The sequence below is a fragment of the Sycon ciliatum genome, chromosome 10 (genome assembly GCF_964019385.1).
Source record: "Sycon ciliatum chromosome 10, ocSycCili1.1, whole genome shotgun sequence".
In the NCBI taxonomy this organism is placed as follows: Eukaryota; Metazoa; Porifera; class Calcarea; order Leucosolenida; family Sycettidae; genus Sycon; species Sycon ciliatum.
The window spans coordinates 29,083,150-29,110,361 of record NC_088652.1 but is presented as its reverse complement, the minus strand read 5'-3'; the positions used below and the strand labels follow the sequence as shown (position 1 = coordinate 29,110,361).

Genomic DNA, 27,212 nt, shown 5'->3' with positions numbered 1-27,212 from the left:
AAAAAAGTGAGCATTTTCCGAGCATTTTCGGCAAGGTTTACGAGAATTTCCCACAAGCATTTTCGGCAAAGTTTCGGGCATATTACACTGGGCCCTACTTGGTACCTTCGCATTCCATCAGTTGCTGCGTTGTTCCGATCTCTCTGCCCTCCCCCCCCCCCATCCCTGGGTTATTGAACTCTCTGCCCCGCCCCCCATCCCTAGGTTATTGAATTCTCTGCCCCCCCCCCCATCTCTGGGTTATTGAACTCTCTGCCCCCCCCCCCCCCCATCCCTGGGTTATTGAACTCTCTGTGCATACCCCTTGGAAACCTCACTCTAACGTGCGGAATATAAAATGTGTCCCATACACACAGGCACAAGAACACACACACACACACACACACACACACACACACACACACACACACACACACACACACACACACACACGCACGCACGCACGCACCCCCCCCCCCCCCCCACACACACACATATGCACGCACACTCAGAATTTTCTTTATGCACATACCTACGGAAGAAGGGGAGACAAAACGAAGACGAAACAAAAAAGACAACAATGGGTGTGTAGGCGCTACATGAGCTGCGCTGGTGAGATGCAGTAGACTCCCCGACCAAGGGTTTCGGGATCGGCGTACACAGCAAGCACCATGAGAGAGGGGGGGGGGGGGCGAGAGGAATGGCGGAGAGAGAGAGAGTGGGAGAGAGCGAGAGAGAGGGAGAGAGTGCACAAGAAAGAGAGAGATGGGTAAGTGAGGGAAAGAGAGTGAAAGAGGTGGAGAGATATATGTATAGAGAGAGAAAGAGTTCAGCGGCATATTGTCGCTATGACTATAATGCTACTTTTAGAAGAGGGTCAACATAATGATTTGCGTCCACTGATGGCAGGCCAGTGTGATACATGTGCAAGGCTAGCACCAGTCATGAGCAGAGCACCAGTCACTCTGTTGCAGGTGACGGTATGCAGCAATCTTGAAGCTCTGCAGGTGTTTCCGGGCTGGCTGCTTGTCCAGAATTTCCTGTGGCAGTCTATTCCACACTGGCACGATGCAGTATGGGGAAAGAGCGCAGGAGGTAATCAGGAGCTCGTGGCGAGAGATTCAGCTCAAGCTGGTGGGGATGGTGCTGTGCTTGGGCTGCTGTTCAGCAATGATGTACCAGCTGAAGGCAATGATGTCACAGTCGCACTGTGCAGTGTGCACTGTGTACGCAAACTGACCAGCAGTAGGGGGGGGGGGGGGGGGCAATATAAAAAGCATACAGTTGATGGTCACTATCAACTAGCTGCGTTCGGCCTAATATAGGAGAGAGAGAGCGAGTGAAAGAGAATGGCACAAGCGAGAGAAAGAGTATGGCACAGCACTAACAAAGCTCCTTCGGAAGCGGTGTGTGAATATGCCCTTGATTCGCGGACGCTGGCCTCACCATGGCAGCCGCTGTGTAACCAATTGCATAGACAACACACAGAGGTAGAAACACGGGAAACACACGCAGCTGGATTGTTGGCACAGACGTTCAACCAAGAATGCACACTTTGGTTCTCGCCTTTGGCTTTGATATACCTGTCCTAATTTTGCACAACCTGGCCAGATTTTTAAGTCACTATCGTTGGATGTTGTAACGAAAATGATGCCATAAATCGACTGGCTCGGTCAAGGAAAATTAATGACGGTCCCAAGTGGTTCTGCATCATGGCCTATTTCTGCTATCCACTGGCCCGCCTATTCTATCTGAGACACTCTGTTCTCAGCCCTTGCTTCCATACGTCACTCGTTATCCGGTTCACATCCGGTTGCGGCCAATTACCCTTCACTTTGTGTATTGTCGCTATTGCTGTCTATGTCTGTGTGTGTGCCAGTATAATTATGTGGAGCGAGAAATACACTAATCATAGCAGGGGTGTTGGAAGCTATTTTAAGGTGGTACAGTACTCGGTGAAGTACAATCAGTTACTCGTGGAGTTGGGTGGGGCCTCTGAACATTTTCGGAATTTAGAGCACACATCAGTGCCGTTTGTTGATTCCTAGAGTAGAGCTACCCGCATGTCTGGGACAAATAGTGGTACGGTCAGTACGGTGGTGACCGTAGTGTGCTTCGGGACGTTCCTGCACAGTGAATATTAGTCACCGGCACCAGTTGGTACTAACCCATGCAGAGTTGATCCGGTGCGGAGCGCTTGAATCCAGCCTTGCAGTAGCAGGTGAATGCACCTCTCGTCTTCTTGCAGTTCTCACCCGTCCCATTGCACGTGTTAGTGCCCAACAAACATTCGTCGACACCTAAACACAACATACACACATACACACACACACACAAAACACACACACACACACACAAAACACACACACACACACACACAAAACACACAAAACACACACACACACACACACACAAAACACACACACACACACACACACACACACACAAAAATACACACGCACAAAACACACAAACACACACACACACACACACACACACACACACACACAGTGAAGTCAAATGAACAAGGATAGTAAATTGAGTACACTAGAGAGGTGATAGAAACAGCGCAAGGAAGAAGATAGCTAAAACAACAGCAGCGAATGCGTGACCCATGAACATTGACAGACATGGGGAAAAGGGTGCAAGGGTGAGGAGACCTAGCAAGCATGAAGTGTGGGGCGACACAGGGGTGACAATATTTACAAAGGCAGTGTGGAGACAAGAAACCTAATATCGACGGAAATAGAGTGAGTGCACTCATACCACGACACAAATGCAACAATAATATTATGTCCTTTGATTTGTGATGACAATTTCTGATGATAGTCAGATGAAGGAAAGAGACTGCTTTTGAAATGTTTTGAGTTGAGAAATCCTAATGTGTAAATGGCTGCAGTGGAGTCTGTGAGTGTTTAGAAAAGCTTATCAGTCTAACGAAGAGTAGATAAACAAGAGTGTACAACTCCGGATCTCTTCTGCACAATCTGCAGATACCCCCGCCCGTGGCGGAAATTTTTGTTGACGTCACCTTTTTTCAGAAGAACGCGCATTTCGCCCCAGAGCAGTGTGAGAGCACGTGCTCGGTACCGACCTTGTAATGTAAAGCCCGGCCGAGTGCACTAGGCAAAACTTTCCAAAGAACTTGCAGCGGGTGCGTCGTCGAAAAGATTACGTCAACAAAAAATTCCGCCGCGGGCCAACCCATCCCGGAGTTGCACACTCTTGCTTATCTACTCTTGGTCTAACGAAGAGTACCTACCCCCCCCCCCCCCCCCCCCCCCAAAGAATGTGCAACTCTGATGGGTTGCTGTCATGGCGAAGTTCCGTGATTATATCATTGTAGTGATGTAGTGCGTACAAGCAGGATTCAAGCAGGTCTCTTTCTGCACAACTGCAGCTCAGTTGTACGCACTACGCCACTTTCCGCCTCACCTCCACCAAATATGATGTAATGACGTAAGTCCGCCGTGACAGACACCCATAGTAGGAAAGCCCCCAGCTTCAGACTCTGGTTTTTATGCACTCTTGGTCCGCCATCTTGAGTTCATTCTTACGTTGACAGACTGGAATGACGTAGGTTGATCCGTACTGGGCATGGCACATAGGCTTGGTGCCGTCGAACGTGAGTGGTCAGGATATGCTGTAGAAGTTGACGTCGGGCATCACCACTCCAGGCATGACAGGAGCGTGTTCATGAAGTACGTGAAGCAGCGATTCTGTGCGGAGATGAAGCTAGGCTTGGCCCTTCCGCAGCCGGCTTCCGCCAGTCGATAGCTGTTGGTGCGCGGCGGTAATGACATCTGCGACAGCCACGCAGTCTCGTTTCCAGCGCATTTCTTGACATAGGGAACTGTGCAGAAGAAATAACACAGGAGACAAGCTGCGCGGTCATTCTAAATAATCACACATGTATACACCATCAAGGAACAATTTGTTGAGAACGTTTTCTTGTGACGATCAACAGTTAGAGTACATAACTGAGCCAAGAGTGGGCCAAGAGCGCAATCACATGGAGAGGTGGACGGTTCAGATTATTTTCCGATGGCCGAGTTTGTCGCTACTTCCGAGTCACTTCGCTGAGTAGTAAACAAAGAATGGAATGAAGTGGTTTTTACATCTACCACAAGCCACAGGGGCGGACCCATTGGGCGGGGGGGGGGGGGGGGGGGGAGGGGTGCTCCACCTGCTTCCACCAGTCCTGTGTTTCACAGACTAGACTCTAACGGTTACTCCTGTCATTGACTCGATGCTGGACTATGCACCTGGTGCGGTGGGAACTTCCCTTGTACCTGGTGCGGTGGGAACTTCCCTTGTACCTGGAGCAGTGGGAAATTCCCTTGTACCTGGTGCGGTGGGAACTTTTCTTGTGTGACGGCATACACCTTCATACCATGACAGTTGTCTAAGGTCCCCAGGCTGTGTATGCTGCTCTACGTCCAGTGGACAGAGCCAGCAATATAATGATCACACAGCAATGACGAAACCAAATCTTTTCCCGCCGTTTCATGTGAAAACACTCATCACACAGCATATGTATGCTGTGTGATGAGTGTTTCACACGAAACTCTGAGTAATGGCGGAAAAAGAATTGGTTGCGTCATTGCTGTGTGATCATTGATACATGACTGATTATTTTTCTGAATACCACAGAACCATCAGATGCTGCACAGCGGGGATTGTGGCATATTGGATGAAAGTGGAGGCGGGGTAGGAGTAACTCCTCCGCCGAAGGGTCTCAGATTCATTGTTACTCGCGTGCGCCGTCAAGAAGAAAGGCATGTTAGACCCACGATGTGCAGATTAGCGGGACGGCGTCATGATCATAGTGTGTGCAAGGCGAATGCAAACGCCGCCAACACAGCCACGGTGAATGCCGACATGTCCGCACACACACAAGCACACACTAGTGACACGTGAGCACCCACACAACACACGCACGTAGACACACACACAGAACACCCCCCCCCCCCCCCCCCACACACACACGGACAGAAACACACTCACCTTTGCAGAATACGTGCGCCTGAGTGCTCGGGGTGCTACCGGGAACTCCATCTCAATGTCTCCCGGACTGCTTCTCACCCAGACGGGTGCATCGTTACCGATCTGTGACAGGGACTGCAGCCCGCGCTGGTAATCTCTCACGCAGGCGGAAACCGTACCCCACTTTTGACAAGCATTGGCAGCGACATTGTCACGTAGCCCGGTCCAGATCTTGGGCTGCAGCGCTACGAACACGTTGTTTGGACATTTCTGCTCGTAGTACCCTGTAGTGGAAACAGACCAAGGGAAAGGAGTTAAAACGACAGGAACGAATGTGTGCGTGGTGGTCCATGCACATAGACAGATATGGGGAAAAGGTGCAAGCGTGTATCCCGTGGGCAAAGCATTACAAGGAACGCACACAGACACACACAGACAAGTTTCACAGATGGGTCTTATCAAGAGTACATAACCAAGAGTGTGCAACTCCTATCTTGAGCTGCGACGGGTTCACCCACGGCGGAATTTTTTCATTGCGTCATTCGCGTCATTCTTTGGCAGAAGTATGATGAAGTGTGTATGCTTTCCCCGAGCTTGTTTTGTAGCTACGGTGAGAGTTCATCAGGTTCAAGACAAATCGATCTATCGTTCGTTGTTCTGCTTCTACTACTGTAGCTGCAAAGTACAAAATTATTTGTACTTTGATCTCTGGCTACGCATGATGGCATCAGTGCGCCAAACCGCCGCCAAAGACTGATGTAATAAAAAAATCTCCGCCGTGAGCTGGGGGATCGTCGAGTTGCACACTCTTGGTTATGTACTCTTGGTTATGTTTGGTCTTGTCTATTTATCTACACTCATACCTCGGTTATCCGGACCCTGAAGTTACGGGCACTTCGGTCTACCGGGCACCCTTTGGGCGAGTTTAAGTGGAAATATTACTACTCGACCCCATCTCAGATGGATTGACAATATTATAAATGGTCTAAAGCACGCCAATATTGATATTTCCGACTGTTTTGAACTGGCTCTAGACAAGAAAAAATGGCTGATGCTTGTGGAAAAATGTGCTACGCTTGCGTAGTTGTTCTTACTGCGGTACGTTCTAACAATAATGAGATGCCTTTTGTCGGCTTTTCTGCCTGGATTTCGTTGACAGATGCGTTAAGCCCATGGATCCTTCCATGAGTGACATGCGAACTGTAACTATTATTATTATTATTTATTTTTAATACTGCTCATCTTTCATGTTTTGTGGAATTAGTGATGTCATATCATATTATGCCATATCTATGGCCCTTCCCCATCAGAATGTATGTGATTCGGAGTTAAGGACATTTCGAAGTTAAGGGCAGGGCCTGGTCCTGGACCACTTGGAAACGAGACATGAGTGTACGCGTGTGTTTATTATGTATTCTGCTCAATGGCATAGCATAGGCAAGTAACACTGAAATGGGGAGCAAACCAAAATATGAGATAGCTATCCAGCCATGGCAGAAAAATGAAACAGGAGGAGAAAAGCTCAGCCCCTAAACAAAACATAACGGTGTTGCGTGAGACTCGGCTGCTGCAGGCCAATTTTCCGCATCCGCAGGAGCGCTACCACCCTCAAGGATCAAGGCTCACCCCCTAAGTGAGATAATAGTCTCGCGGGCCAGCGGCAAGAGGAAATAAGCTCGCAAGAGTGTGCAACTGTGTATATGTGTACAGGGTGTCCGATGACTCATATCACATGTTCACAGTACGAATCCCCACGGTGTACTACGAAGGCTAGCATGGGCTCAGTCCGAATATCTGCCATGATCATATTGATGGCTTGCATACATCTGAGTGAGTTTCTGTCAGGAGTGCCATTATTTTTCAACTCCATTTGTCGGTGAAGAACTGGACGAGAAGATACAGTGGAAACACTACATCACATGATGTGAGTTTTCGCCGTCGGCAAATCCCATAGAAAGTTGTACGCGAACTCTGTTCCGGGGAATGCATGTGGTGGGAAATGCAAGTCGTGTGTGGTAGGGAACAGTGGATAATGCTCCGAAAATGTTTTTATGATGCAAAGCATAATGCTCCTACAACTACCTTGTAATGCTGATTTAATGGTTCAGAAAGGCTAGCTATAATGCTCTTGGTTCAGAAAGGCTAGCTATAATGCTCTTGGTTTGAGACAAAAAGGAGAGTGGCTGCAAATCGTCCAACTTCAATGAAGAAAATGCACATAGTCAATCTACCTATGAAGCTGCCGTAACATCTTTCACCAGCTCCACCGCCTGTTTGTGCTATAAGACATGATCGCTTCTCCGGTGGCTGCTCTCCATTGTAACTAACTTGATGCAAGACTGTGGCAGAATATTGGGAGTATCAAATCTTTTCCCCTCATTATCCAGGTGGCAACATGTGAAAACCATTATCGCCGGTGATCATTGGGATGCTGGAAGCCTATAATGGCAAGTGATATTCCTGCCTACAGACGAGCTGTCACTGCTTCCACTCTATGAAAAATTCCCAGACATTCTGGAAAGTTGCATTGTAGTTGGCGACGCTGGGCAGGGAAAGACAGCACTGAGCAAACGAATCATCGCCGACGTCATGGAGACAACGACTGGGCATCTAGCAAAGGTTGAGTTCATTTTCTACGTGCCATGTCGTGATGTCAAACGTGTACAGTCGGGAGATTGGTGTGTTTTTTGGAATTGGACCATTTGCGCATCAGTACACAGGAGCAATAAACCTTGCTAAACCACCTGTGTGGGTATTTCAACCAGATATTGATCGTTATTGATGGCATCGACAAACTTAGCAGTGATGCATTTTGAAGCGAATCAGCAGGCCAAGCTGTAATATTGAGGAGCATCAGCAGTTAATATTCACTGCTACCTGGTGCTATCGTAATCGCAATTAGCCGACCGTGTGCTGAAGCGTATCAGCACATCCAGCATTTCCGCTTACGTTTCCGACTTCTCGGCGGACCAGCTCTTTGCGTACTGCTCACAACAGCTCGGAGAGGAGGTTGCCAAGCAGTGCATGGCAGAGCTCTCGCAACCGACCAACTGTCTGCGGAGGGAAGCCATTCGACAATCCCCACTCCTATGTGCTCTGCTCATTCAGCAATATCCCATCAACAACTCTCTACCCTCCAGTGTGACACTTTTCTACGGCCACTACTTACGCTCCCCAGTCGCAAAAGCTGGAAAAGCGACGAGGAAAGAAGTTTGGTCAAGTATGGCTTGCGCATGACGTCATCAGTCACTGCAGTGGTGGCCGGCACTTCAGTTGTGGTGATCTTGTCAGTATTCCCGTCACACTAGAACGTCATTTGGAGCGCTATGTGAAGTAGACAAGCTACAATGATGAGGAGTGTGATCACCATGCTGTGCAGCTAGTCAAGGCATTGCACAATCTCTGCACAATGTGTCTTGCAACATCATACCAAAATGGCATGGCTGCTTTTACATCCACGTTGTCAGCCCTCCACCAGTCCATTTGTCAAGATCTTGGCTTACTGCTCAACCCTGGTATGTATCCGTAGGCCGTCGGTTCTATGCAGTCTTTGTCCTCAACTCACTTGACACTGCAAGAGTGGTGTGCATCGAGATGCATCATATCTTCTGGCTCGAGCGTAGATATCATCCTCAAGCGCGTACAAACTGTCGACACAGACTTGAATACGATAATTATTGTCTTTTGCCAGTTTGTCTTTGGTGCACTGAAGCCAGACATTCTATTTTCATCTCTGCCGACTCTGCATGACTGTATGTAGCCGATAGTTGCGAAAACCCAGGGATTTCCCGATATTATCCCTGTTCAACTCGCAATGCCGCTGAGACCTCACATAATGCTCGTTTTGTGTCAATTTAATTCTCCATAATGCTCTGAGGCTCGGATAGTCTCATAATGCCGAATTCCGTATTTTACCGGTTATAAGTCGACCCCGGGTTATGGGCTGCAGCGCACTCGTGTATGCAGCGCAGGCCATTTTGGAAGTTATCAGTAGTTCCCGGTTATAAATACAATCCCGGTTGTAAGTCGACCCCCACCTTTTCTCCTTTCGATTTTAGTCGTAAAATGTCGACTTACGTAACCGGCAAAACACGGTATAATACCGGCATTGTCCGCTGCACCCTACACGGTGTCGGGGAGATTCTCAACACACGCATCACCGCTATTCACCATGGTCAACATAGTGATAATTTTCACCCCGCTGATGCGTTCTTTCTTTCCGATTATTATGTTCTTTCCTTCATTCTTTCTTTTTCCTTCTCTTGCCATGGCTGGCTAACGCCCCCTCCTTTGCATTGGCTTCGGCCATTGGACGGTGAAATGAAATGAAATAAAAAAAAAGTACTTACTGACTACTTGACAGCTATAAAGGATGAGGAGAGCGCTGATAGGGTGCTCTGCTCTTGCACTGGGTGTTCCTGGGGTTTTCCCTGCTGTCGCATCCCTCGTTGTTTAGGCAAATTTTAAATACGCAGTCTGTAGGACATGTAAAGGCATATGCACACACACACACACACACACACACACACACCCACAAACACACGTGCACGCACACTCACACACACGTACATACACAAACACAAGCAAATGCATGAATACACATTCCCACACGCGAGCGCACACACACAAACACAAGCGAGCGAGTGTGCACACACACACACACACACACACACGCGCGCGCGCACGCGCACACACACACACGCACGCACACGCATGCACGCACGCACACGCATGCACGCACACACAGCATGTTACCATGTGTCATCGCTGATGCGTTCTTCCTTTCCGATTATTATGTTCTTTCCTTCTTTCTTTCTTTTTCCTTCTCTTGCCATGGCTGGCTAACGCCCCCTCCTTTGCATTGGCTTCGGCCTTTGGACGGTGAAATGAAATGAAATAAAAAAAAAGTACTTACTGACTACTTGACAGCTATAAAGGATGAGGAGAGCGCTGATAGGGTGCTCTGCTCTTGCACTGGGTGTTCCTGGGGTTTTCCCTGCTGTCGCATCCCTCGTTGTTTAGGCAAATTTTAAATACGCAGTCTGTAGGACATGTAAAGGCATATGCACACACACACACACACACACACACACACACACACACACCCACAAACACACGTGCACGCACACTCACACACACGTACATACACAAACACAAGCAAATGCATGAATACACATTCCCACACGCGAGCGCACACACACAAACACAAGCGAGCGAGTGTGCACACACACACACACACACACACACGCGCGCGCACGCGCGCACACACACACACACGCACGCACGCACGCACACGCACGCACGCACGCACACGCATGCACGCACACACGCACACACAGCATGTTACTATGTGTCATCGCCGACAAGAGTTGTGCCCGTAAAAATGGAACTGTTCATGATTTTGCTAAACAGTGTGCAGCATTCAATGCATGCCTTCTAGAGCAGGATGGCTAACAGAATGGAATGAGACAACAAATTTCATTGCCTTCCAGCATAGTCACTACAAGAGTGCCTCGGTACTGAAAGCAATCTACAATCGTAGCCAAATAAATCCCCCTCCCCCCAAGTCTAAAGTAGCGCCATGTTTGCATTTCAAGTATATTGAAACCTGTCTAAGACGACCGCTCAAGGGACCATCGAAACGTGGTTTCTGTTACCAGGTGGTCTGCTTATCCAGGGTCATTTGACTGGACATAGCATCCCTTGGTCCTGGTTGGAGTGGTCTTCTGGGAAAGGTGGTCGCCTCATCCGAGTCATGGGTCGCCACCACAGGTTTTACTGTACATTTCGTTCGTTCCAAAAACCGATCCGAGGGCCGTCATAGCCTGGTGGCTGCTTTCGGCACATGGATCGGATTTCTTTCGCCACGACTGTACAGTTCTGTGTTCTGTTGCCTGTTTACTGACGGGAACACCTATCATGGAACGTCAGCTAACCTCATCCCCAGAGTTAGAGTGATGTCTTCAAGTGAATGGATCCTTGACTCCAGGGTTGGAGTGATACTGTGAGAGAGAGGGTGAGAGTGAGAGAGAAGGAGGAAGGGAGGGAGAGAAAGAGAGACAGAGAGAAAGAGAGAGAAAGATAGAGAAAGAGAGAGAGGAGATTGAGCTGGAGATGGAGAGGGGGAGGGAGAGAGAGAGGGAGAGGGAGAGAGAGAGAGAGAGGGAGGAGAGGGAGAGAGAGGGAGAGGGAGAGAGAGAGAGAGGAAGAGGGAGAGAGACGGAGAGAGAAAGAGACAGCATTTGCATTTTTGCAGCTAATGGCCCGGAGAATCCGGGACCTTACACCCTAGCCTATGCCAAAGTACTAACCTGTGCAATGTGGGATGTCGGCGCTCTATCCTAAGGAGCATTGCACTTCCGCCTGGCTACCAGACGCAAACTGGTATCCACGGAGGCAGCTGGTGTTATAGGCACTGTACGGCTCGGCTGGCACACTTCACCGCTGCAGCTTGTGCTTGCTGTCAAATGGCGGGCAGGTCTTCGAGACTTGTAAAGGCATCGCTTCCCATGCATCGCCATACGCCAGGAGATTGACCTGAACGTGATCTCCAATTATGCTGTCATCGATGGGGGTTTGAATGAACACCCCAAGTCGTTTAACGCCAAGAACGTCCTTCTTCCCGGGCCGAAGGAACCCTCTTTGGTCCGCTAGCAATGGCTTCAGCGGGTTAGCGACATTTGTGTACATATTGCACGTGCTGTAGATCACCACACCTTGCCTCATGCCTGCTCAAACCAAAGCCAACTCTATCGTGGTCGGGAACTTCTGTGCAGTGCCTGAAAAGCGAGTGGCGATATTTCCAAACCGGCTTCCCTGGCTTGCGTTACGCACGGACAAGCTGACGGCAACATCTGATACTCCAGGGAGATGATCGCTGGAGTTGCCTTCATTCAAACCGCCGCCCGCCCATCACGCCAGATCTCACGGAGAGCGTGTCCATGAGATCACGAACCACCGCCGTTCCGTGCACGGGACCGAGAGTGAAAATGTACTGTATTCGGCTCGTGTTCGGGTCATCGCCCACCACATATCTGTGTGTTCGTGCTTGACCAGCTCCAGCACAGCCGCTAATAGGTGTGTAGGTGAACATCACATGAAACACACGCCCGGTGACCGGCTCACCCTGGAAACACACGCCCGGTGACCGGCTCACCCTGGAAAGACAAGCCCAGTCTTTGACCATACCAGGGTGCAAGGCCCTCCTTGTGCACAGCAGACCTTGCCGGATTCAGCCAGTCGCTCACGCCGGTGTAGGCACTGAAATCGAGATGAACTCCTGGGTGGTCGGCTTGAAGATAGTAGACTAGCGTCATGGCCTCGTGCATGATATCGTTTCCTTTGCAGCTGCATGGATATAAATACAGAAACATGCACACGCACGCACGCACACACACACGCACACACACACACATGCGCGCGTACAAACGCAAACACTCAAACGCACACACACACACACACACACACACACACACCAACAGTTGAGATGCTTTGGCAAAGGTGCGGCGTAGCGCGCGCTAACAATGCGCAGGAGATCTACTGCCGTGCGCCTAGCATCTATGAGCAGTTTTGCTGTATACCGTTACTTAGCACAAAGAGTACAGCACTGCCGGTCGCAGAAGAACTGGGGGGTCAGTCTCCTATCCTAGACCGTCCGGTAATCCGATCAAATTACCTGGGCCGGCGCCCTCAGTGCATGCAAAACATTGCATGCAGCATGCTGTGCACGTGTTGATCGTATGCCTACTCATGGCTGCATGGCCAGGGCGTTGGGCTGCTTGACCTCCGACCGGATTTCCATGTCCATGACAGTATATTGTCAAATCATGGTTTTAACCCGGTCAAACTACAGTGAAACAGCTGTCTAAGACGATCACCGCTCAAGGGACTTTCAAGGTGTGATCGTTGTAACCAGGTGGTCTCCTTATCCAGGGTCATTTGACTGGAAATTGCATCCCTTCATCCAGGTTGCAGTGGTCTTCTGGGACAGGTGGTTGCCTTATCAGAGTGGTCGCTTTGACAGATTTCACTGAAGTAGGGGTGTGTGGGGGGGGGGGGGGGCAATAATCAAATTATGATACCCTAAGTACATATCTAACGCCACGCTTTACAAGCAATGTACTGTCGTGGACATGGAAATCCGGTCGCACGTCTAGCGGCCCCAGGGCGCTGGCCATGCCACCGTGGGTAAGCGGCACATACACATGCGCTGCAGCGCGCTGGTCGCATCGGATCAACATGACACTGCGTGCAACGTTCTGTGCACGCTGAGGGCGCCGGCCGGTCATTCGACTGGATTTCCATGTCCACAACATTAGCACCGAGCCATAGAGCAGCATGACCCAGCGCCAGCGTCAGAGACTCTTTAGTACTCTTTAGTCATGTACCAGAACCCCACTACGCCTCCCGAGTGACACTCCCCCCGCAACAAGCCACGACTGCGTATTTCGAAACAGCCTGTCGACGTGATTAGGCTGCATCTCGAGGATGTCCCCGCGCAATCATTGTGGGCACAATCAAGGAAGATATGAACCAAAGAGGAGAATGACTTTCGGATATGAGGGACCTCTCACGGATACGCAATGTAACAGCGGATACGCGTGCCTGGCGAGTACCTCAACAAGCCTAATGGACTTGAACTGGGAGAAAAAATCCCGCTACCAACACAATATACCTCAAGCAATACAAGTTATCTCTGGCTGTTCTTGGCTTCTTTGCCTTCTTGTTCAACTGGACTGTACCTGGTCTTTCTGTCTTTCTCGGCGCAAAGTTCCGCTCTGTACACGTTCCTCATATCTCTCTCTCTCCCTCTTCCTCTGTCTCTGTCTGTCTCTCTCTCCCTCTTCCTCCCTTCATTCTTTGCATGGTGTCCTGATTCCTGAAGGGCATACGTGAGAGTGGAAATCCCGTCACACGTGTGGGAATGCACTTAATCTAGTGCCGAATGTCTTCCTCGCTGGCCTCAGTACCTAGCAGTAGACCACCACTGCCTTTGTCTCTAGCTTGCAGTCATGGCATCCAAAGCTGATCCTGACGTTGAACGGTTTTGATTGTTCTCGCGAGCACGATCAGCTCTTCCCCAAACAGGACTTGAAGAGAGAAGTTTAGGCGGTTGAGACTGCGATAAATCAGGGTGGCACGGCGACTACGACGAAGATGGAATTTCAACAAGAAATTCATTCCTGTATGTGTAGAGGCGAGGCAAGACTCGGGACATACGGTAGGTACGTATACAGCTACTGCCACCATTACCTTGCTTTGCAGACCCACCATTACCTTGCTTTGCAGACCCAGGGCCATTCAGCCAATGTCTTGTGCGTGGTTTCAAGTAAAAAAAACGAAATAAAACGAAAAGCTAAAGTGAGTGTCTGCTCCGAACGTCAGAGCTCGCGCTTCCTGCCGACTGACTGGACACTTGACTGGCTCACGACTGCGTCGGAAGCACAAGAGAAGCCGCCGAACTTTCCACTCGAACAAAATTGAACTCGCGCTCATGTCAAGACTATTCACAAAACAAAAGGTAGCGGGTTCCGCCTTTCCCTTTCTTTGCTTTTTAGTCAGTTGAGCAATCCATGCGTGTGTGTGGCACATGGTGTGTGTTTGTGTGTGCGTGTGTGTGTGTGTGCGTGTGCGCGTGTGTGTGTGTGTGTCTGTCTGGTAGCATGGTGGCCCCAAAACCACTGCATACACCGCCCAATCAAGCAACGCTGTTCCCGACTCAGTGCAAGCAAGCAAGCAAAGACTCAAAAGGCTTGTTCGGTGAGGAATATGTCGACGCAAACGTGGACACGTGAGAAGGCATGGTTGAAGAAGACATGAATGAAGAAGGCATGAATGAACCAAGCGTATCAGATGTGCAAGTGCGATTGATCATTTTGTCTTGGCCAGACCTGCAGCGGGAGTTTGCCGATGCGAGCTTCGTCTCAACAGGGGACATGTGGCGTGTGGAACACGTTTTCACAAAGGCAGCCGATAGTTTGAAGAACATCTCATTGGAAGTTTGTTTCCAGGCCAAGCTTGATTGAACCAAGCCACGTTTCGACTCAATCTGTTTCTCTCAAAACTGCTGGTTCTTCACATCAAATGTTGGTGTTGCAGAGATTGCCCTAACTCCGACTGGCTAAGAGTTGCTTCAAAATATACGCTTATCTCTCCTAATTGCTTACTTGCTATCCCTCGGTTACGACGGAATACACCAAAGCGATACATTTGGCGTATGCCTTCGCCAGTTTACTTTGCAAAAGGGTGGTGTGTTGGCGAAAGGCAAGCCGTCTTTAGGCAGTGCAAAGACTCGAAAGGTTTGTTCGGTGAGGAATATGTCGGCGCAAAGTGGACACGTGAGAAGGCGTGGTTGAAGAAGACATGAATGAAGAAGGCATGAATGAACCAAGCGTATCAGATTTGCAAGCGTGACTGATTATTTTGTCTCGGCCAGACCTGCGGCAGGAGTTTGCGATGCGAGCTTCGTCTCAACTGGGGACATATGGCGTGTGGAACACGTTTTCACAAAGGCAGCCGATAGTTTGGAGAACATCTGACTCGAAGCTTGTTTCCAGGCCAGGCTTGATTGAACCAAGCCACGTTTCAAACCAATCTGTTTCTCTCAAGACTGCTGATTCTTCATGTCAGCAGAGAGTGCTCTAACTCCGGCCATCTAGGAGGTGCCTCGTAATAATACGCTTATCTCTCTTAATTGCTAACTTGCTATCCCTCGGTTACAACGAAATACACCGAAACTATACATTGGGCGTGTGCCTCCGCCAGTTTACTTTGCAAAAAGGTGGTGTGTTGGCGAAAGGCAAGCCGTCTTTAGTCGGATGCGTGAAGAAGTAGCTGCAGTGTGAAAGCAGAGGGAAAACACAACAATGGAGGAGATACGTGTACCAGGATTGTCCGCTTTTCAGCAATGTTTGGCGATTCTTCGTGAACTTCTTCTTGTTCGGTCAATTTCTGCTCTTAGCTGGCTCTTGATGTTTGAGTGAAGGTCTGTTTGACGCCCGATCTGCTGAGAATCAGTTGTGGTAGAGTTGATTTCTGTATGAACCGTAGCTCAATTTTTCTGTTGTAACGAAACGGGTCGATTTGAATTACTCGTTAAAGAATATTTCGCTCCCATCTGCTGGCTGATCGTGATGACGGAGAGAAAGTCATCAAATGGATGCGATGGAGAGCATTCCTCTTCTTGAAAGGAATGAAGCTGATGACGTGCGAAGCAAGGAAATGTTTGGCCTGAAGACCCGAAAGTGTCCACCTCAAGTCGAGGAGATGAAGAAGTTTGAAGACGACCTGAAAAATTGAAAAACTTTTCCTATTCCTCGTGCAATAGTTCTTCACTAAATTCCCTACTCCTCACGCAATAGTTCTTCACTTACTGTCCTGGGTGTATAATAGAAACAGGGTATTCCCCATTTCATACCGGAATAATGATTGCCTTATGATCACGCAAGCATGAAACTCTTAGCTGCAATGAAAATCTGTTCCACCTTACTTGCAAGAAAGGTTTGGTCTTCCGGGCATAGAGCACTTTGTGGGCAGACAGGACTAAACCTACTGCGCGTAACGATATTTGAAGACCCACACACGTGGTATGGGACTTCTGTTTATCGCAGGCCCCTGGAAATTGGTCTACTAGAAGAACATAATCATAGTGTAGTGTCCCCTTAGGCAGAATTTCAAGTCGATTACAATCAAAGAGCAGGAAAATACAGGTGGTTGGAAATGGGACACGTGTTCGGCCATCGAGCACCCGGGTCTACCATGCACACAGACATTTCCATGATCCCTTTCTGCACAAATTCAGTCACATGACCAGGTCACATGACCAGGTCACATGACCAGGTCACATGACCTGGTGAGCACCGCTCAACGGCAGTACTTTGCACACAGACTGGCTTTTCACTGCATGGACCGTCGACCAGGTTGACACACATGTGCGAAGTGCAGTGTCTGCTGTAGGATTTCAAACCAACCGGGTACACGTGTACCTGGCACAACTCTTGCAACCAGGTCAATCCCGGGTCCATTCAAGAGCGACTATTTGTACATCGAAGAGTCTAAGGACTCCCAGATTGCGTCCCAACCGGATCACAAGTAACCCGGTGTTCTTTTTCCAAGCAGGTCCAAGTACCCCCACACCCCCCCCCCCCCACGGCTCGCTGACCCGGCTGACACGGCTCTGGAGCAGACACTGATGTGAGTGCTGGTAACTCTGGCTGGGGGGAGAGAGACGTAGCTCGACCGGGAACCTTACTTACTTACTTACCATCACAGATGGACAGGAGGTAGTCACCAGTCTGTAGCGGCGGCGGCGACGGGCCGGTTACGTTGTGAAGCCGTGCCCCACAGCTGCGGCCGTGGTGGCCAAATTCACTAGTTTGCTCCATGGTCGTTCTGCTGAGCATGTATTGCTGACAGGCTGAATGAAAAAACACACACAGAGATGCATACCACAGAAAACATGCTGTGCTCCAATGGGTCTATTAACTCGTTACGGACCACACTCAATGCATCCTATTTTCCGAAGTATGAGCCGCAATGGAGTACAAAGTATGAACCACAAGCCGGTTGAGATCTCGTGGAAGCCGAAAACGTTCGTTGCAGAGCCGGCACTCATATTCGAAGGTTTCCCTCTGTTTACAAGTAGGGTGACTGCCATGGCTGCATTTGTGCCGTTTGAAACTGGATGGCGAAAACTGGCGTTGACACATTGAGCATTGAAGTTTGCAACTGTCCAGGAGAAACGACTCTTGACTGGACAGGGGCGGGCAAGCTTGGGTGCTGATCGTACTACGGGTGCACCTGTGGACAGCACGGCCTCCAGCGCTGGCAGAACATCTGCTGCAGATATCGCATTGGAGTGCACCACGCTGAAGATGGATAGGCATCCTCTTCTCAGCGGTACACTTATGACGGGCCACGTACTGCGGCATATGGTGCATTCCACGCAAGCAGGTGCTTGCTTCGGTGAAGGTGGTGCATGCACAAACTGGCGCCATTCAGACCTCTCCGAGGCAGAGTCAAACCAGTTTGGAAGACATTGGAGGTCACCACGCAACACGTCCTTCCACCGCCGACGAGGACCATGGGCAGGCCGGCTTGTTTCCAGGGACTCTAACAGGAGCTGTTGCTGCACACGTTCAGGTTCAAGGCGTACAACGTGACCAAGCCTTTCCAGGCACCAATGCCGGATCTTCTCTGATAGCGCAATGGGATCTCCCCAGCGATCCGGCAGCTGCTGAGAGGTGATGTGCTCCTTCCACTAAGCGGTTCTGGACACACCAATGATAGCCCACAAGCATCGATGGTGAAAAGTGTCTATACGCCTAAAATCGGCTTGGAGTGGGGTCCACCATTCAGCACCGTGCAGCAGTATGGACACTACACAGGCAGAATACAACTGTCTCTTGGTGGACAGAGACAATGTGGAATCACGAAAACACCACACCTCCAACAATGCACCAAATGCCTTAGCGCCGTTAGCAATGCGACGAGCGACGTCATGACGGGATCTGGTGTCAGGTGTGATGACGCTTTCGAGATATACAAAAGACGGTACACATTCGACTTGGTCGCCAGCAACCTGGATGCGAGCACAATCCGCCTCAGAAGCAAAATGACGTGCAACGATAAACTTTGTTTTTGGGATGCTGAACGGACAGACCAAACGAAGCCGCTACGTCATAGAAAACAACTAGACAACCCTCAGTAGCACGGCGAGAAGATGCAAGTAGCACAGCATCATCAGCATATTCGAAGTCTGTAGCCACCGTCGACTGTGCTCGTCGAGCAGAACGCGGGAAAAGGTTACCATCGACATCACGGAAGGACACACCAGCATCGATGTCACGCTCAGCCAAAGTCTCACGCCAACCATTCCGCACGTAGATCGTACCAGAGGACTCACCAGCTACTCGTACGGTAGCCTTCATGTTGGTATGGAAGGACTCAATGAGGGAGACGAGGCTGGGAGGTACACCAAGCTTTAGCAGAGCTTGCCACAGGGCTTGCCGAGGAACCGAATCGCCCGCTTTGCGGAGGTCCACAAAGATGCAGAATGTCTGCTGCCGGTGTTCAAACGACTTCTCTACAAGTTGGCGTACGGAGAAGACAGCATCCACACAGCCGCGATCTGCTCGAAACCCACACTGACATTCAGGAAGCTCACGGTTCGCAATCAACTGCAGGCGGTTTTGTAACAGGCGACCAAGCAGCTTGCCAACAACATCTAGCAATGATATCCCACACCACTTGTCACACTTTGACAAATCGCCCTTTCTAGGGATGGGAACAAGTTCCGCATTGTGCCAGTCCTGGGGCACAGACGATGCTGCCGAGACGTCTTGGAAGAGGTCGAGGATGCAGACGTCAAGGACAGACCCACCATTCTTGAGCAGTTCAGGAACGATGACAGATAACCCCCCCCCCCCCCGCCTTTGCCGTTGGACAGCGACTTGAGGGCAGCATGCAGTTTCTCCAGAGTTGGTGGTCGTGCAAGGCTGGTGTCTACATCGCGTTGCCGAATCTGTCTGAGAATTGCATGATTGAACTGACTTGCGATGTTGAGGATTCCATCAAAGTGTTCCTGCCATCGGGTACGCTGTGAATCCAGAGAAGCACAGACGTTGCCATTTGCATCCTTGACAGTAGTGCACAAGACAGGCTGTAGACCAGCGTGACATTGCTGGGTAGCACGGATGGAGGAAATTTTAGAGGTCGCACTTGGGATCATGATCGGCTCTCGACATCGCGGCCATCTTGCTTTTGACTGCGTGCGTGATGCGTGCTCTTTTGGACCACGTGTGTGGTTCTCAATGCATTGTTTTTTGGATGACGTGTGTGGTTCTCAATGCATTGTTTTTTGGATGACGTGTGTGGTTCTCAATGCATTGTTTTTTGGATGACGTGTGTGGTTCTCAATGCATTGTTTTTTGGATGACGTGTGTGGTTCTCAATGCATTGTTTTTTGGATGACGTGTGTGGTTCTCAATGCATTGTCAATTGTTTGCATACAGAAACTGTAGTCTGTACAAGCACAACAAAGCTACGATCGAGAGCTGCAGATTTCTGTGAACAGAGTTTCTTCTTCACTGACACCGTTCTTGTTTTGACACGGCGATGTTCTCTTTCCCCGTTCTCCTTTCAAAATAGACTTCCATTTAGTTGTAAGTCACAACAGCAAACATACTGGTAAGTGTAAGTCTAAGGCTTGCGTGCAAGTATTCCCGCTTTGAGTTCGCGTGTCAATACTCAGAACAACGACCGTGGGAATCATGCGAGTGGAATATTTCTCAGGAGGAAGAGGTTCTGTTTGCAAAGTTGCTTCGATCCGCAAGGAGTATTCCAGCAACGAGTACACCTGCTACGGAAAGCGATCCTATCGGGACTTACTGACGGTATGGTTTCCTTGTTTTATGTCACTCGTATCGGTACTTTTCGTACTGCACGGACTGCACTTGTATGATACATGTGACACAAACATCACAATCGCACGGTGTCGGCTTGAGTTGGTCTTGGAGTCTTCATGGTCCAGCAACGCGGCATCGCCGAGTTGGAGAACGAAAGCAATGAATGTACATGAACATTGTTCCAAAACAAAGACATAGGGCAAGGCGTTGCAGCAGGCAGATCATTCTGATCCCATCCGCGCACCAAATAAACTCGAAGGTAGTCCAAAGACTTTCCGACACTGCGCAATCGCGCGAGCGGCGAGTGCCGGGCCGTCAGTGCAGTCTTCAAAATGTTCCTTGGCAGCCATCTCTTCTCCGATTTCGATGATCGAGGGCTCATTTTCTTTATTACATTTTGTAGAATCTTCTCCGTAAATCCACGGAATCAATCTTTTCCTCAACGACATAGATTTACTGTCAGAATACTGGAAAGCAGGGCGACAACGCTCAGAAAAAGCCCTAGACACGGATTTCCCTTCTACTTGACCGATTTCAAAATTTCTTTCGATAGATGTCCGCGTACTAGGCTGTCAAAGCAGCCCCGCGATTTTCGACGCCGTCGCTAGATAAACGGCTGCCAAGGAGCCCTCTACAAATCGCCCAAATATTGCAATATTTTTGAATTTTCCGTAACTCTGATTGGCTGCACGACCCTGCCGCGCACGTGCTGCGTGCGTGATGAATCAAAAATGGCTGCGATGTCTAAGTACACAAGTGCGACCCCTGAAATTGAGAATTTGCCAGCTTCAACCTCCTCAGCTTTATTCCAGATCCAACTTGCCTTGTCACTGCGCACAGCAGCACGGAAACGTCCTCGGGCATCCGCAAACTCGCGGTGGTGGCACTGCAGGCTGGAGGAGTTCCAGGAGCTGTAGGCACTGTTACACGCTCGCAGCAGTGGTTCAAGAGTCCCCCGGCTATCCAAAAACCAGTCCGGTTGGCGGCGACACTCTCTGCCGACAGTAGTGTCTGCAGCTTTGGTGAAGGCCGGACGGATGGCAGACCACTTATATTCAACAGCGACCAATGTGTCCAAGTGGGCTAAATCAGATTTGATGTGCTTCTGATTCTCTTTGGGAGTAGCCACTACTGCATTCCGATGCGCTGTGTCTGACCCAAGGACAATGTGGAAATAGTCGACAGCATACCGATGTCGATGTCGACGACAAGACTACTGATTCTGGCAAAGCATACGACAATGACAGTAGCTGGTGATGTGTGGTGCACTCCGCACTTCGAACAACTCGACAGTCTCCGCAATGCAACAGGTCTGCACGGCGCACCATGATTATAATCTATGCAGTACCATGTCTTAGAACGAGGATGCTGCCACGTCTGAAGATGAATATCCTTTTTGCGAAACCATGTGTTGCAGATAGTGAGAGATTGTATTGAGCGAAAAGCTCCAGCAGCATATCGCCAGCCCCGTTTCTAGTATCAATACCATGGAGGCCACGAGCACCACCCAGCCACACATCATCGCCAGGAGTAAGACCGCCTCCAACACGGGCATTGAAATCTCCCAACAGCACTAAATATTGGTCACGTGGTACAGACAGAATCACGTCTTGTAGATCACTGAAGAAAGTCTCCTTGTGTGCAGCAGGAGAGCAGAACGTTGGGGCGTAGCACACAACTACATTGACCCACAGTACAGTGCTGACCGTCATGTTAAAACTTCAGTTTGGACAGTAGCAGTCGCGACAAAACCGATTTCCATTGGAAGCCACCAGCCTCGAATGCATGTCTGTGACGCCCACGAAGCACAAGACAAACTCCTTCACCGTGCTGGAAATTGGAATTTGAATTAGTCAAGTTCGGAGTTGGCGACCTGACGCGAGAACGGAGCAGTCCTCCAAACAAATATGAATGCGTTCCAAACCATTTGGACTCCTGAAGACCAGCTATCTCGATGTCTTGTTTCCTCAGCTCTCTGATGGCAGTGTCCAGTTTCCTGTCCTCGACAGTACCGCGATTTCATGCGTTTCCACGAACGACCGTTTCGATCACACCAGATGTATTCAATAAAGTGCGGACGTTCCACGAGCCGAACCTGACACATCGGCCCTTAGCATTGACTCTCCTCCTCTACTCTGCTTGCTTTCTAGCTTGCGCACGACATTCAGGGGGTAGCTAGCCCTCCGTGAATGGCGGAACTCTGGCCGACGAGACGGTGACAATATCAAGAAATTTGTCCTGTGGCGTCTCGTCGCAAATTCCACAATCCGTTTGATCTCAGGTGTCCGCCTCCAGGGCCACCACGGACGACCCTGGGGTACTCAGAATCCTCCCTGGGAAAAGGGGTTAGTTTAGAGTGACTACTACTCGAACAAATCTCACAAAATACAGAGCTTCAAAAATACACACATACACACATACACACACACACACACACACACACACACACAAGCACAGACAGACAGACAGACAAACAGACACGCACACACACACATACATACATGCATGCATACATACACACACACCACACACACACACACACACATACATACATACACATACACACACACCACACACACACCACACACACACCTCAGACCTGCCCATCGTGGAAGCGATGACAGCGAACAGCTATGTTAGACATAGCAACTTGTGCTGGGATTACACCATTCAACAGCTTGCAAGGCTGATGAATTGACCGCCACTATTTTTAGCCTGGTATCCACCACACAGTTGATTGAAGTGACTTTTTCTGGCCAGTGAATCCCTATTTTTCATTTTTTTCCATTTTTTTATACACACACCACAGCACATACTCCGGCATACACTGGCTGTTGGTAACCACCCAGGAGAATGAAAGAAAAGTCAGGAAGAGTCCGAGAAAGAGAAGAAAGACGTGTGCGACCATAATCGTCGGGAATTGAACCCGCAACCTCTCGATTGGAAATCGACTGCACATACCACTGCACCATATGGGCCACACACACACACACACACACACACACACACACACACACACACACACAAACACACACACGCACACACACACACACACACACACACATACACACACACACACACACACACACACACACACACAAAAACACACACACACATGCATGGACACACCTTGAACCTTGAAACTGCCACCTAAAGGTGATGCCGTGCCTCAAAGAGGCAAGGAGGGCAGAGTTACTTCTTGCATTTGTGTTGAGCCAGTTACTGAGGACGTGTGAACTTCCGAGAGCAGGTCGGGCATAGTATTGTACGACGATCGGAGCCAGAGCTTCATGTTCTGCGGTTGCAGTTGTGCCGATGGTGCTTTGCTCCGGAAACAGCGTTCACAGGTTTGGCAGTGGTACTGACATTGGCTGCAATCAGGTGGGCGAGGTGCAATTATCTCTGAAACTGAAGCGTCACCAAGGCTGGGAGAGCAGCTGTGCACGGCAAGTCCACCTCGGCTAGCAAACCAACGATGGCCACAGCACCGGACTGTTCATAGATCGGCATCAGCCGCTCTTCCCTGCATTTGTGTTGACGGAGTCCGCTTTCACTTGCGAAGAGTCGGTCACAGGCAAAACAACATATTGACTTGGCTGTCGTATCGTATCGTATTGTATTTTATTTTTTACTTGGGCATTCCCAACAGACCCTAAGGTCTTCTTACAGGGTGCCCAAGATGAATGAATTTGTTAAGTTCCTGGCGAAATGAATTGGGGATATGATTGTTTCGAAGGGATTCGGGAAGCGCATTACAGCGGTCAGCACCAAGGAATGAAATAGATTTGTATTCAGCTTGAGCTTTCACAATGGGTAAAGAAAGGGAATTATTGACTTGGCCGTGGGTGACTCTATCTGTGTGAGCGCAGGCACGGCGAAGGGAGAACATGTCACAGAGGAGTGAACTGCAGATATTGTGGATGCAACGGAACACGAAGAATATGGACTTAGTATGATATCTCTTGTCTAAGCTTATTATGTGGTACCTATCAAACAAATAGAGTCAAGCAAGTATGATGTGCGCGTGCATGTGTCACGCTCAAATATGCATCTAAATGCTCTCTTACTGATGCGTAGCAGCTGATCTCTCGCGTTGTCAGCCAGGCAGTGGACGTAGGCAGTGCTGGCGTACTCGAGCTTGCTCTGGACTACTGACAAGTAGAAAGAAGGCATTGGGAACACAATGGCAGAGTGGGGACAAGTCGAGTGTAGATGCTGAAGAAGGTAGGGCCTAGGACGGAACCCTGGGGAACGCCCCTAGCACAAGTTCTACAGTCACTTGTGGTTTCGTTCACTTCTACAGATACGACTTGAACCACTCAAGAGCATTTCCACGGATCCTCAGGCTGTGAAGGTAAGCTATTAGCGTATGGTGGTTAACACGGTCTAAGGCCTCGTTTACACGACAACGATTGAAAAACGTTTTTATCAAAAAACACTTTCAAAAGAATACGCTTCCACAGATTTTGATAAGAGCGTTTACACGACAACGCTGAAAAACGTTTCAAAAACGTTTCAAACGAAAAACGGCTTCAAAGTGTTTTCAATCGTTTTCGTGTAAACGGCAAAAACATTTTACTAGTACGAGCCTTGTACTCAAAACATGCCGCCGCCAGCCTGCGCCAGGTCAACTTATTGCACGTGACCATTGCGCGCCGAAAAACGTGTTGCAGTGTACACGATTATCGTTTTCGTGTAAACAGCAAAAACGTTTGGAAAACAATTGAAAAACGTTTTTCAATCGTTGTCGTGTAAACGAGGCCTAAGGCTTTGCTCGAACCAAGCAGCAGTACGGTCGTATAGTCTCCGGTATCCATGCTTCTCTGCCAGTTATTGATGGCAACTGTTAAAAGGTCCTCAGTACTGTGGTTCCGCCTGTATGCAAACTGTTCATTTGGAATTGCTTGTATCAAGGCGTAAGCGCCGTGCAACAATGGCATCCGAGATGGACTGGATCCACTCGCCACGTTCAGATGTGAGGTCGTGCCAACCGGTGTACAGCCCGAACGCCTTGAGGTCATCGTATACCACATCACGCCATCAACATCTGGGGCCATGAGCAGGGCGTGGAGCATAGAGCCACGCGAACAACACTGCCGTTGGAAGTCGGTGGTCGTCCATCCTGCACACACACACACACACACACACACAACCACCCCCCCCCCCCCCCCACACACACACACATACCTTGGACTTTGGACGCCCATCGCTAGTGCGATGATAGCGTGCGAGCTGAGCAATAGCGAAATGGTACATACACCATGTACCATGTACCATGTATACGCCCGTCGCAAGAGAAGCACGCAAATCTGCAAATGCACTGGATGTGCACCCACAGATCTTCTCATATAGCAACAATAGCGTACAAGATCTGAATGAGACAGATCAAGACTTGCGCCAGATAACTGTCTAATCCTCACAACTGGCGAAGCCATGTGAATCGACCGTCAATTCACACCTGGTCTACAACACACGGAGTAGAAATTTCACGTGAGACTCGGCTGGAAGCCGAGTTTTCCGCATCCACAAACACATACATACACACATACACACACATACCATCACTTGCTCCTAACAGGGGGTTCACAGCACACATGCTCAGAAGAACTTGAAACGCCACAATGATCTCCAGAGAACATGGTCATGGCTGGTAAACACAGGGTAACAGTATTACTGGTCATGGCTGGGCGTATGCATGCACAGGCTACTGTAAGTCAACAAATATTAGGTGCGTGTGTGTGTGTGTATGTGTGTGTAGGTTTGTGTGTGTGTGTGTGCCTGTGTGTGCACCCCCCCCCCCCCCCCCACACACACACACCCCGCACACATGCCCTCCCCCCCCCCCCCCACACACACACCCTCGTAGCCTTTTATTTATTTCGTGTTTTACTTGAAAACACGTACAAGAAAGAAATAGGATTGACAAAAACAAAAGACTGACAAGAGATTGGCTGAATGGGGCTGCAATGCAAGGCAGGGGTGGCCAGGATGCGTAGACCTACCTAGTACCTACCGGCATGTCCCGAGTCTACAGGCATGTCCCGACTCTTGCCTCGCCGCCCGTACATGTACAAGAGTGAATTTCTTGTCGAGATTCTATAGTGGCCGTGCCGCCGAGATTTATCGCAGTCCCAACCGCCAACAGAGGCATGAGGCATACCTTCCTTCCAAGATGCTTTCGCTGACGACCACACGCTCCAAGTGCCGTCAGTCCCTTCTTGTCCGCTTCAGGCGGTCCGCGGCTCCGCGGAGCGCTCGCGGCAAATTGTGCTCAAGCCACCTGATTCTCTCTCCATAATAATTATGTTCAGCCTTCAGGTGAATGCCAGACGTCTCGCGAACGTTTCAAGCCGAGGTGCATTCTCTGTTCCTGCAGAACCGACATTGCTATTGGAGTATTCCTCGCCCACAATCGTGCACAGGGCGAAACCATCATTCTGCGGAGTAGCGGATGTAACTTTGTAAGCTCGTCTCTCAGCAAAGCCAACCTGGTCAACGCTCAGTGCCTGCTCGCTGACAACATCACTGTCCAAACGCAGCAAAATAATTTCATTGCTTTCCAATGAAGCTCGAAGCACTGGTCTGTTCGCCTTGCACTGCTTGCCTGTGCCTATCCTGCACCAGCATGCAGCTAGCTGGTACATAGTGGTGGCAGTGTGTACGTAATCTGTCGACTTGTAGATCTAGACTAGAACTACTCAAGCCTGACAAGGCTACAACTTTTTTTGTAGCGCTACAAGTACAAGTACAACAAGCACTGACTGTTCAGTGAACCCGGGCGGCGGCGCTAGCCGCGGTGCAAGGTGTGAACCCGACTAGTACTAGTCTAGGCTGAGTATAGAC

At 49.6% G+C, this 27,212-nt stretch overlaps 1 protein-coding gene across 2 annotated transcripts; it reads right to left on the bottom strand.

Moving 5' to 3' along the window:
- Nucleotides 1-510: 510 nt before the first annotated feature.
- LOC135825964 (uncharacterized) lies at nt 511-26,959 on the bottom strand. 2 transcript variants are annotated; one of them, XR_010555176.1, is made up of 9 exons: nt 26,383-26,959; nt 17,228-17,380; nt 11,277-12,312; nt 9,881-10,007; nt 9,315-9,441; nt 4,987-5,249; nt 3,415-3,832; nt 2,148-2,279; nt 511-1,436 (listed from the first exon to the last, which is right to left on the bottom strand). XR_010555176.1 is itself a non-coding variant. In XM_065338605.1 (9 exons), exons 1-3 carry the CDS (start codon nt 24,540-24,542, stop codon nt 12,278-12,280), a joined length of 294 nt encoding a protein of 97 aa, XP_065194677.1. In that variant the 5' UTR covers nt 24,543-25,488; the 3' UTR covers nt 511-1,436; nt 2,148-2,279; nt 3,415-3,832; nt 4,987-5,249; nt 9,315-9,441; nt 9,881-10,007; nt 11,277-12,277. The 2 variants fall into 2 exon arrangements, 1 of the variants encoding a protein (XP_065194677.1); XM_065338605.1 differs by lacking the exon at nt 26,383-26,959 and adding an exon at nt 24,437-25,488.
- Nucleotides 26,960-27,212: the final 253 nt, after the last annotated feature.

What these genes read in the sequence shown, in the direction of transcription:
- LOC135825964 (XM_065338605.1), bottom strand. Translation starts at nt 24,542, where the DNA reads ATGCCTTCTTTCTACTTGTCAGTAGTCCAGAGCAAGCTCGAGTACGCC. An exon ending in AGATCAGCTGCTACGCATCA is followed by an intron (nt 17,381 to 24,436) that starts GTAAGAGAGCAT and finishes TTTTTCATTCAG; the next exon opens with CCTGTCAGCAATACATGCTC. An exon ending in CCTCCTGTCCATCTGTGATG is followed by an intron (nt 12,313 to 17,227) that starts GTAAGTAAGTAA and finishes ATATCCATGCAG; the next exon opens with CTGCAAAGGAAACGATATCA.